This window comes from Carlito syrichta, unplaced genomic scaffold (genome assembly GCF_000164805.1).
Source record: "Carlito syrichta isolate Samal-C Ts95f unplaced genomic scaffold, Tarsius_syrichta-2.0.1 Scaffold118078, whole genome shotgun sequence".
NCBI lineage: Eukaryota > Metazoa > Chordata > Mammalia > Primates > Tarsiidae > Carlito > Carlito syrichta.
The window spans coordinates 49,935-60,583 of record NW_007062174.1 but is presented as its reverse complement, the minus strand read 5'-3'; the positions used below and the strand labels follow the sequence as shown (position 1 = coordinate 60,583).

The following is a 10,649-nucleotide window of genomic DNA, read 5'->3' as shown; positions in this document are numbered from 1 at the left end:
TTATTGGGATCTCACTGGTTTACAGAGGGAACGTTGATTAGTGATTGGCAGTCCACTGTCGAACTACAGGGCGTGAGTAATGGCAGCCGGTGTGTGGCAGTGTCAGGATAATCTGTGGCTACTGGCCCACATAGCATGGGCTTCAAAGATGATTCCTTAGCTCAAGGGGGAGTGGGGTGTGGTCGCACCCATTCAGCACCTCTCTGTACCTGATAGCTTCAGGCGGCTCCTGCTCCTCAGATAAGTTTATCTTCTTCCTCAGTCAGGTGTGGAGGGTCTCTGAGGGCAGCAGCTGGGTGTCCTGGCTGGGACCTAGGCTGGAGTGGACTGGGTGGCTGTAGACCCAGTCACCTGGGCTGTGCAGTGTGGTATCTCTGTTCCCTGACCTCTGTCCAGACACACCCACGTGGGCAATAAAACCGGAGCAGCAGTAGGGAGGAACAGAGCCAGGAGCCTGGATACCTGGATCAGTGACGTGGTTCTCCCAGGGCACCCTTGACACCGAGACAGGGTCACTAGACATGCGAAGGTAATGCCCACCACCCTTGGGACCTATTCGCCCGCCCCACCTCCCCCAAAACTTGGTGCCCCACCCCTGGCCAGCACAGGCCCACAGGGCTGCGGGTCCAGGAGCCCTGGCTCAGAGACTAGGCGGGGGGCTCCTCGGTCCCAGGGGCCTGGCTCTGGGGAGTGTCCATCTGGGAGCGAGGGACGAGGGCCCCTCTGATGGTCTGGGGTCTGTGCCAGGCTCTGCCTCTGAGGGCAGCCTCTGTGGCCCCCACATGTGTGAGAGAGCGCACTGTCCCCTTGGATCCCGTGACCCCGCGGAGAGTCATCCAGTGACCCTCTGGAGAAAGGGGAGTCACCTGGCTGAAAGCGGGCTGGTCTGCGACTGCCCAGAAGAAAGGCGAGTGGAGGGTTGAGAGGGTATTAGGTGATCAGAGGCTAGCAGGGAAGATGTTAGGTGGTCAGAGGCAGGAGCTGGGCGTGGGGGCTGGGGTGTGTCACCCTGGGAGTGGGGTTTGGAGCTCTGGGAAGCACTTGGGCTCGCGCCTCACCCTGGGATCACAGGCTGCCCTCCTGTGGGGGGTCCCTGTCCTTCTTCTCCCTTCTCCCCTTCTCCCTCCTCCTCTTCCTCTCCTCTAAGCCTGAGCCCTCTCCTGCCTTTCCTGGGAGATCTCCTTGGGACCCCAGCTTGAACCAGAGGCCATGCCCCCCTGTGGAGAGGTGGGCCTCTGGATATCTTGGGGGACTTGGGGACTCTTTGGTGTCCAGAGCTGTCTGCCAGAAGAGGGACCCATGGGGGTGCCCCAGGCGGGCTGCTCAGTGCCCACCACTGCCATCCCCCGGGCTGCCCGTGTCCAGCTTCATGAGGCCCCGGACTGTGTCCTGGGAGGTGCTTTCCAGGGATGGCCAGGCGGGCTTGGGGAGGGAGTGAGATCTAGGTTCCTGAACCAGGGCCCCGCATCAGCCCCCGACACAGCATCAGAAGTGGACTCTGTGAGTGGAGAGGTGGGAGCGCCTGACTGGCCAGGTCCCCACCGGGGGTGGTCCAGGGCATCGCCCATATCCCCTTCGACTTCCCGCAGTGGGCAAGGAACCCCCACCCCCAAAGGGCTGAGTCATCCTGAGAAGGAGCGAAGGTCTTGCGGGCTGCAAACCCAGCCTGTCGGGCGGCCCATACACAGCCCTGATTAGCAATGCTGCTGACCCCTGGGATGCCCATCCTCCCACCTCACCCCAAGACCGCCCACCCTCCAGCTGCAAATGGAGACCTCACCAGCAGAGCCGAGAAGAGCCACATGCCCACATACCCCGAATGTAGGCTCGCCCCTCAGTCCCAAACACACGCTCCACCACACAACATACATACACACACACCTCACTGCACACAACATACACATATCCACCATACACACATGCATACAGACCCAACACATATGACACACAACTTAAATGTATGCCCGTCCCCACACACACACAGAGAACACGTACACATCACACACATCCACCACACACAAATGGACACAGCACACACATACCCCACGTCTCCACAAGACATCCACACATTCACACATTCCACACAACTTACACGCACCCCCACACACACACACACGTCACATGTCCAGACAAAACCACCGTCCCTCCTGCCGGCCTAACAGTGCCCACGGCTCTGCCCACAGACCCTCCGGTCACAGCCCCACAGCTCTGGGACAGAGCAAGGTGCCAGCCTGCTCAGGGGAGCCTCCTTGGACAACCCCAGGGCACCGTGGGTGTGGACCTGTGTGCGAGGTCACACACGGGTGCTGTGGCCACAGTGCTGCACACGGATGCCTGTGTCCACATGTGTGCATGCACGCCCTGTGCAGAGGTCAGCACAGAAGCATGGCAGAACCTCTGGAACCCCTGGCACCAACCAGCAGTACCACCACGATGGGAACTGCCCGGAGGGTAGGGAGCAGCTGCCCTGGTGGGGCAGTCGGCCCCGCCTCAGAGGGCTGGGAGCAGGTGGGCCTGGAGCTTCTCACCCTCTTGCCTGCGTGTCCCGGCCTGGGAGCTGAGGAGTCTGATAAAACCACTCGTATGCCCGCTGAGGAGCCCGCCAGGCTTCCCTGGCCGGGCAGCATGTGCTCAGCCCCACCGGTGCCCCCGGGGTCCTGCCTGGAGGACGGCAGAGCTGGTGCCAATGGGCATGGCCGCCCCTGGCCCTGCTTCACACCCCCTTCTCTGGCTCCCCAGGCTCCTCCTCGTCCCCTGCCTGCTGGCTATGCTGCTGTGGGAGGCAGGGACAGCCCCAGAGCCCCAGGTATGTGTGGGCCCCTCTAGCCTGGCCGCCACCTCCATCTGTCACCTCTGCACCCCAGCAGGGGACGTTAAGAAAGGGCCCCGGCTCCCTCCCTTCCCACCCCAAGCTCGCCTAGGAGAGGTGGGGCACTGAGGTGACCCCAGATGCCTGCGCACCGGAGGCCCTGAGGACACCGAGGTGGGACCTCAGGGTGAGAGGGCAGGCCCTGCCTCGCTGGGGTCTGACAGGCAGGACTCAGTGACAGCCCAGCAATCCCAGGTGAAGCGGGTGGGCTTCGATGGCATCCAAGGTGGCCCCATTTGAGGTGGCTCACCTGGGCCTCGAAGGTCAGGATGACTCTGTGTGCTGCATGAGTGTGCTGATAACGGGGAGGTGCCCAGCTGGGGCCAAAGTCCTGAGTCTTGTACACCAGAGCCCATGAGGAAGAGGGAGGCCAGCTTCTTCCTGGTCCAGAGATACAGGGGAGAGGCACAGCTGGGCCCACGGTGCTGATCCTCCCCCAGGCTTACCTTCTGCTTCCCTCCCTAGACTCCGCGTTGCCCCACTACGGGTGGCTGGGCTCTGAGAGGCTGACTCCCTTCCCTAGGTACCGGCCAGGACAGGCAGGGCAGGCGCAGCTCCAGCCAGTCCCGGCAGAAACCAGCCAGTGCCATGACAGCTCAGGAGGGGCAGGAGGTGGGGTGAGGGGTGGGGAAATTAGGTGCCAGAAAGTGAGGTTCGGGTCCCTCACCTGCAGATGTCCACCCTTCCCGGGCCTGGTCAGAAGTCCAGGCAGAATGGGTGTCTGGGAACAGGCCTCACTTCCCTGCCTGTAACCCTGATACCTGAGGGTGGCCGCGCTCTGCTGGCATCCCCTGGAGATGCCCTCAGGCTGTGCTTAGCACCTGCCCTGTCCTACCTGCAGTCCCAGGTGGGCCTCGGAGGAGCCTTTCCCAGGCGGTCTTGAACCTAGGGCTGTGATGGACTGGGGTTGAGCCTACACCTGCGATTCTCCCCCAGGTCCCTGTCAACATCCAAGTCAAGCATGGGTCCCACGAGCAGGACACAGAGAAGTAAGTGTCCCCAAAGCCCCTCGTTCTCCCTGAAGCCATGGCCCGTTCCTTCTGGGCCCTTCCTGAGCTTGGGGGTGCACTGGGCAGATGGAGCATGGAGCCCTGCAGTAGACAGCAGGTGGCACTCGAGCCCCATAGGAATCTATCAGCAAGGTCTAGCGCCAGAAGACAGCAGAGCTGGGGGACCTGGGGACCCAGGTGTCCCCTTCATTCAGCTCCCTGCAGCCTCCAGGGCGGCTGCAGCTCCAGGGCCAGTGACACAGTCACTACCCAGGCTCGGCCGATGTTTCTTCACATCCCTTGCCCTCGGGATGCTGCTTCACCAAAGCTCCAACCCTTGCCCCAGGGGCTCGGGAACATGGTGGTGAGGGCAGTGGGCACCCTCCTGGGGGTAGGTTCTGTCCACTCCCCACCTGCACGGGGACCTGACCAGCTGTGCCGGCAGGGCCTGGGGTGCCCGCGCAGTGGAGCCTCCGGAGAAGGATGACCAGCTGCTGGGGCTGCTCCTTGCATCCAAGCCCAAGCTCTCAGCCACTGAGGAGAAGCCGCCAGGTCGGTGCAGGGGTGTGGGTAAGGGCGCAGCAGCAAAGTCCTTTGGTGGGACTGTCCTTTGCCTTGGACAGACGGAGGGCTAAGAGAGAAACCGAGACTACACCTTCACCTGCCTGTCCCCAGGTGCTGAGGCCAGGCTGGAGACCGAGGACATCCTGAGCCATGTCCGGAAGGCCCTGTGGGGTCCTGAGCCGGACCGTGATGACCTGTACCACCCCCCACCAGAGGAGGACCAGGACGAGGAGAGACCCTGGCTGTGGGCAATGCCACCTCGCCGGGTCCTCAGAGGGCCAGAGGAGGACCGAGACCACATTTACCATCCCGAGTAGGGCTCTGGGGGGTCCTGGCTACACTCCCATCCTGCACTGAGACCCAGGCTTAGGGACTCTGACCCTCTCTGGCAGCTAGAAAAATAAACACCTGCAAACAGACCTGAAGGGCACGCGTGTCTTCGAGTCCAGCGATCCTGGGGCCCAGCCTGCTCTGTTTAGAAGAATGTCCCCTAGGGCTGCACCAGGCCCATCTGACCCTGGCTTCCAGAACCTCCACTCTTCTCCCTTGCATCTGAGAGGGTGAGGGGTGTGGCGGTGGCTAGGGGTTGGGACCAGAGGGTACTACTGGACCAGTCTCAGCAGAGAACCAGGACCTACTCTGGGCTCCCTACAGAAGGAGCCCAGAAAGGATAGGACCAGTAAGTGGGGAGGCTGAGTGGATGGGTGTTCAGGACAAATGCACAGGTGTCCTGGTACACACGCAGGTAGGTGGGACAGGACTCGGGCCCTGACACAGCCTTCTGTCCTCATGTTCTGGGCAGTCCTAGCTATCTGGCACAATCCTCCTGCACTGATTTGTCCACACAGTGCACACATCCTGGGGTCCATGCAAGCGTGGGAGAGGGTTTCTGCAAGCCCCTGGACAGAGCCACACATGTTCACCAGCTCAGACAGCTAAGACAGCACAGTGTGACGGAGGGACTGCCCAACCCTGTGCAGCCACCCAGGGGCCTCCCGTACCCTAGAGCCCCCTGCATGACCTAGCAGGTCTCTTGGGGACACCAAAGGCAGAGATTCACTGCCCCCAGGGCTCACGTGCACCCCACAAAGTGAGAGCTGTTACCGCATGTCACCGATAAGTTGGCCAAGGCCCAGACAGTGCCCTTCGGGGTCCCCCCTAATAAGGGCAGAACCGGGGTCCCAGCCTTCACCTCGGTGTGTTGCTGTGCCTGCCGTCCTGATCACAACGGGAGGCAGTAGGTGGTGGAGCACTGCAGATTCAGGGCTGAGGGTGGGCTGACCCGGGTTGACTCAGCCGACCCCCCTTCCCCTCCTTAGGTCCCAGGCAGGTGGAGGATGCTGGGCAGCCCAGGATGGTGTTTGTGGCCAAGTTTCTCTCTGGCCAGGATCCCCTGTGGGCATCCCTTCCAGCTCCAGAAGGGCAAGGCTGAGTGTGAGGCATGTGCCCGGGGCAACGTGGAGTTTGCAGTCACAATATTCAGGCCATGACAGACTCTGTGGGAGGCCACTGGCCAGCTCAGTTCCTGCAATCTGGCACAGCCTGAGGGTCTAGAAGGGAGATTTTTTCACCAAAAAATGGGTGTGGCTTCTTCCTGCTTCTCATGGAAGTCAGGGGCACCTCCAAAGCTCTCCCTTAAACCCTAAGTTGCAGTCTCACCCACACACCCTGCAGCAACAGAGAGTATCTAGTCCTTTGGCCAGTTTTGACCTTGACCGTCCTCTGCTCTCCACGTGTTGCCAGACAACCCTGCCTAACTGAAGGGACACCTCCACTGGGAGGTGACTGGAGTTGTTCCGCGAGGGCTGCAGCTCTGACTTCTGAGGGCAGTGGCCCAGTGGACCCTGGATGCTTTGCTTCCAGAGCTGTGACACTAGCTAGGGGACACAAGCTTCTCAGCTGGTGCTGTTCACCAACCCTCATCCCCTTAAATCCTCGAAGTGTCCGACGTCCCTCCTGAACAAGCCAGTGGCAGGGTGGTCCAAGCTTATCTTGGAAGTCTGAATGTTTACTTGAGCCCAAGAGCTTTCTTGTGGGCATAGGCACCCCAAGCAAGAGCATGGGCTGTGAATTTATTTATTTATTTAGGGTTGGAGTCTCACTCTGTCGTCCAGGCTGGAGTGCAGTGGCACGCTCACGGCCACCGCAGCCTTGACCCGCTGGACTCAGGCGATCCTTCCATCTCAGCATTCAAAGTAGCTGGAACTACAGGCACGTGCCACCACGCCTGGCTAAATTTTTGGTTTATTGTAGAGATAAAGTCTTGCCAAGTTGCCCAGGCTAGTCTCTAACCCATGGGCTCAGGCAGTCCTCTCACCTCAGTCTCCCAAAGTGCTGAGATTATAAGGCTTGAGCCACCGCGCCCAGCCTGGGCTGGGAATTTAAAGGGCTCTGGTGCCAGCAAAAAATGGGCAAGAGATCTGAACGTTCATGTCACCAACAGAAGACAGATGAAAGGTGCATCAAAGAATGCAAACTCAGCCCCATGGAACACCACACACGTGCATTATACAGGCGAAAATAAAAGGCCCAACCACATCAAGTTTTGGTGAGAATGTGGAGGAACTAGAATGCAAAATAGTGCAGCTACTTTGGAAAAGAGTTCAGGGTTTTCTTACAAAGTGACCAGTATACCTAGTGATAACTCTGTCCCTTGCCTCTGGCCCCGCCCCAGGCCCCAGGCCTTACTTCCCACATGGGTCTCCAACCTGAGGATTCGTGAGGGCATGTGGAAGCCACTCTTGGGGGCACCAGTAGCTTCCCATGAGCACCAAAGGAGTGGAGTGAGAGCAGAGCTGTTATTTAAGCCTTTACACCGAATGCTGGCTCAATTTTTCCATCAGTTTCACAGGGATACTAGTCCCAGTCCCCAGGGCCCATGCCCAGGTTTGCTGGTGCCTCGAGCCCCTGACTGGGGCTCAAGTCTGAGTACTGCCTTGGAAGAGCTGTTGGGTCAGTGGCATGGCATTATCCGGGCTCTTCTGGCCCAGGGGGGTCTTCACCGGGCCCATCATGGAGGACTGAGGGCAAGCACTCCCTTCTTGAGGATGAGGTTTCCGTAGAGGGCCATCTCCCTGCATAAGAAGCTGAGCTAAGCACCAAGCTGGGCTGCAGGGCCAGGGTGCCAAGATTGCTGCTCTGCCTTCTTGGGGACAGAGCAGAGCCTGTCCACCTTCATCCCACCTGCTGGACCAAGGTCCACGGACCAGCTGCCTTGAGCAAATACCTGCCCAAATCCCTCACCTCTGTCCCGCCCTTTGTGGGACTTCTGTCTCAGTAGGCAAAAACTGAGCAGGGGGTGGGGGGAGCTCCCTGAGGGCCAAGGGGATGGGGGTGGGGGCAGTCTAAGTCGGACTGAACTCACCCCTGAACTCACCCCGTGGCTACAACAGCAAAAGCCTTTTTGGCCCGCTCGTAAAACTCAAATCTCTCTATCTTCGCCAGGGCTTTCTGGAAGACAAATGGCACAATTGGAGAAAACTGCCAGAAACCCTCACTGGCCAGCCATGGATGCTCCATGGAGGTCCTCAGCAGGTGGGGGGCACCAGGAGGTGGAGCCCTCTGAGCTTTATTTCTCTGGTTCTCCCAGTGTGAGCCTTGCAGCGTGACACTTGGACTCTGACTCCCAGGACCTGGACAGGTGGAGACATACGTAGTAGTGGACAAGGCGCCTGCCCTGCTTGGTGTCTGCCTAGACAAGGACCGCTCAGCCAGCTCGGCAGGCCCTCAGGTCCTTCCAAGCTATTCTGTGGGGTCTCCTGTCCTAGATGAGAGCCCTTGGCCTCCTCCCCTTAACAAAGTCTTGCCCAAGACCTGCCAATGGGTTGCCTGGGAGAAGAAGCCTATCCCCTTCGCAGGGCAGGGCAGGGCAGGGCATGGACTACGTGACACGCAGCACCCAGCCAGGACTCTGACCACAGCCAGGACTGGGGCTGGGGAGACCTAGACCAGGGGCACCCCATCCATGGAGGTCAAGGATGGTGAGGCCAGTCAGCCTGAGTCCCCCTGGCCCCATTCACATGGGCTTTGTTGGACGAAGACCCCAGGCAAACAGGTCAGGCTCTGGGGAGGCAGGTGGAAAGCTTGAGGTCAGAGGGGGAAGGAGCCCACAGTGGTGAGCAGGTACCCGGTGATCCTGAGTGCTCACAGTGGCCAGTAAGAGGCTACTTGAAGACAGAGCTTGGGACCCCCTTGTCTTTTGCTCCTCTGGAGCTTCTAGGAGACGCAGAGCGTCCCAGACCCCTTCCCTCCAGCTGGGGCTGCAGGCTCACCGTGCAGCTGGCCCGGAACAGGATGGACTCGTACTCCTTCCACACTGCAGTCTGCAGGCCCCTTTCCTTGTCGCTGGGGACCAGCTCCATGACAGCCGCCTGTGGGAAGTGCACACAGCTCGGAGACCCTGGGTGTCTCCGGGCCTCAGCTGGTTGGGTGGCTGTTCAGGGCTCTTCTGATGAGGGTCAGGGCCCCCCTGGGAAGATGCGGACTCCTCCCACTCCAAGGCAAGCGGGCCCTGTGAAGTCTGGCGAAGGGGAAACTGAGGCCCAGAGCAGCAGGGTGCAACAGCTCTTACTGGGCTCTCCACGTAGGTGTCCAGGGGCAGCAGCTTCAGTATGGCCTCCAGGAGCTGCGGGATGCCCAGGCCTGGGAGGGAAGAGGCCAGAACACTGCACTCAGACCCTGGCCCCTGCCAGGCTGTGCTGCCTTACCTTGCCTGTCCACAGCTTTCACATCTGGGCCTCACTAGCCAGCAGCAAGGACACACTCCGGATCAAGACAGATGAGCAGCTGGAGGTACCTGGGAGCCCCAGAACCAGGACCGCTGCCCACCCTCGCCAACCCTGACCTGTGGGTTGTAGGAGTTCTCTTACCATCTGCGCGGATCTCCACGGGCCCACACTGGCAGATAGAGGAAGTGGGGAAGTTCACATCTGCAAGAACTGAACCGCCAGGTAGGACATCTCTGGGTGAGCACAGATCTCCCTCCCCTTGGGGTTTAGTGCAGCCCACTGTCCACCTCAGTCATTGAGGGCAGACTGCGGGTCACTGAGGTATCTCAGGTCACCCCACAGTCACCCCCAACCCCGGAGTCCTTGAGTAGGAAACACAGATAACGAGGTAGGAGAGGGGGCAGACTCCGTCTGGGAGGATAGGAGTTAAGAGTCGCAGGCAAAACTGTCTCGGTGTTAACCAGGCCTGGAAAACCAGGCTGGGAGGTGGGGACCTGGACCAAAATAGCCTCCTCCCAGGGGTGCCAAGGACCAGAACAGCTGTACTCGAGTTCCCTCCCCATTCCCAGTGTCCAATCACCAAGTCCCTGCCCAAGGACCCACGGACCTCGGAAAAGAGAAACCGGCTGGCCACAGTGGCTCATGCCTGTAATCCCAGCACTATGAGAGGTGGAGGTGAGAGGAATGCCTGAGCCCATGAGTTGGAGACCAGCCTGAGCAATATGGCCAGACCGTGTCTCTACCATAATATAAACAAATCAGGCCGGGCACGGGGCCTCAAGCCTGTCATCCCAGCATCTTGGGAGGCCGAGGCGAGAGGACTGCCTGAGCCCAGGCGTTCAAGACCAGCCTGGGCAACTTGGCAAGACCTCCTCTCTACAATTAATCAACTTTTAAAAATTGCCGGTCATGGCAGCGTGCGCCTGTAGCCCCGGCTATCTGGAAGGCTGAGGCAGAAGGATCGCCTGAGCCCAGCAGGTAGAGGCTGCAGTGGCTTTGAGTGTGCCACTGCACTCTAGCGTGGGCAACAGAGTAAGACACCGACTCAAAAAAAAAAAAAGGAAAAAAAGAAAGAGAAACCGCTGAAAACCTCTGGGGGTGGCCCTAAACTCTGGCTGTTGGGGGGGTGAGGGTGGAGCGTCTGGGCAGGGCTCTGAGTGTTAAGCCCAGACTAAGGGAAACCCACGAGGCCACCTCCGGGCTACCTTCCCTTTCTCCACCCCCGGCCCCCCACCCAGGAGGGAGGGACTGGACCCGCCCGGACCAAGGTTCACACTAGTCCTCGTGACTGCCTGGAGAGCTCGGAGGGCAGAGGGAGGGGCCTGGCTCCGTTTGCTAAAGATGCGGAGGGAGAGGGCTTCCTGCTCCGAAGCAGATCGGAGTGGCCCGAAGACGTCCTCGCCCCAGGACCCGGGAGTTCCCGGGCACGGCTGCGGGCACCAGCGTGGACGGGACCCGGACCCTCGCCCGCGGGTCCCTGCGCCAGCCTCGCCGAGGGGG

General features: G+C 60.2%; 2 protein-coding genes across 2 annotated transcripts; one reads left to right on the top strand and one right to left on the bottom strand.

The window, feature by feature from the left end:
- Positions 1 to 452: 452 nt before the first annotated feature.
- Positions 453 to 4,834, top strand: PRAP1 (proline rich acidic protein 1). Its single transcript, XM_008047905.1, has 5 exons — positions 453 to 529; positions 2,740 to 2,806; positions 3,806 to 3,858; positions 4,304 to 4,410; positions 4,534 to 4,834. Exons 1-5 carry the CDS (start codon positions 522 to 524, stop codon positions 4,737 to 4,739), a joined length of 441 nt encoding a protein of 146 aa, XP_008046096.1. The 5' UTR covers positions 453 to 521; the 3' UTR covers positions 4,740 to 4,834.
- Positions 4,835 to 7,201: 2,367 nt separating this feature from the next.
- FUOM (fucose mutarotase) lies at positions 7,202 to 9,445 on the bottom strand. Its single transcript, XM_008047906.1, has 6 exons — positions 9,430 to 9,445; positions 9,291 to 9,359; positions 8,993 to 9,063; positions 8,694 to 8,792; positions 7,799 to 7,872; positions 7,202 to 7,496 (listed from the first exon to the last, which is right to left on the bottom strand). The coding sequence occupies exons 1-6, from the start codon at positions 9,443 to 9,445 to the stop codon at positions 7,433 to 7,435; spliced, it is 393 nt and encodes a 130-aa protein (XP_008046097.1). The 3' UTR covers positions 7,202 to 7,432.
- Positions 9,446 to 10,649: the final 1,204 nt, after the last annotated feature.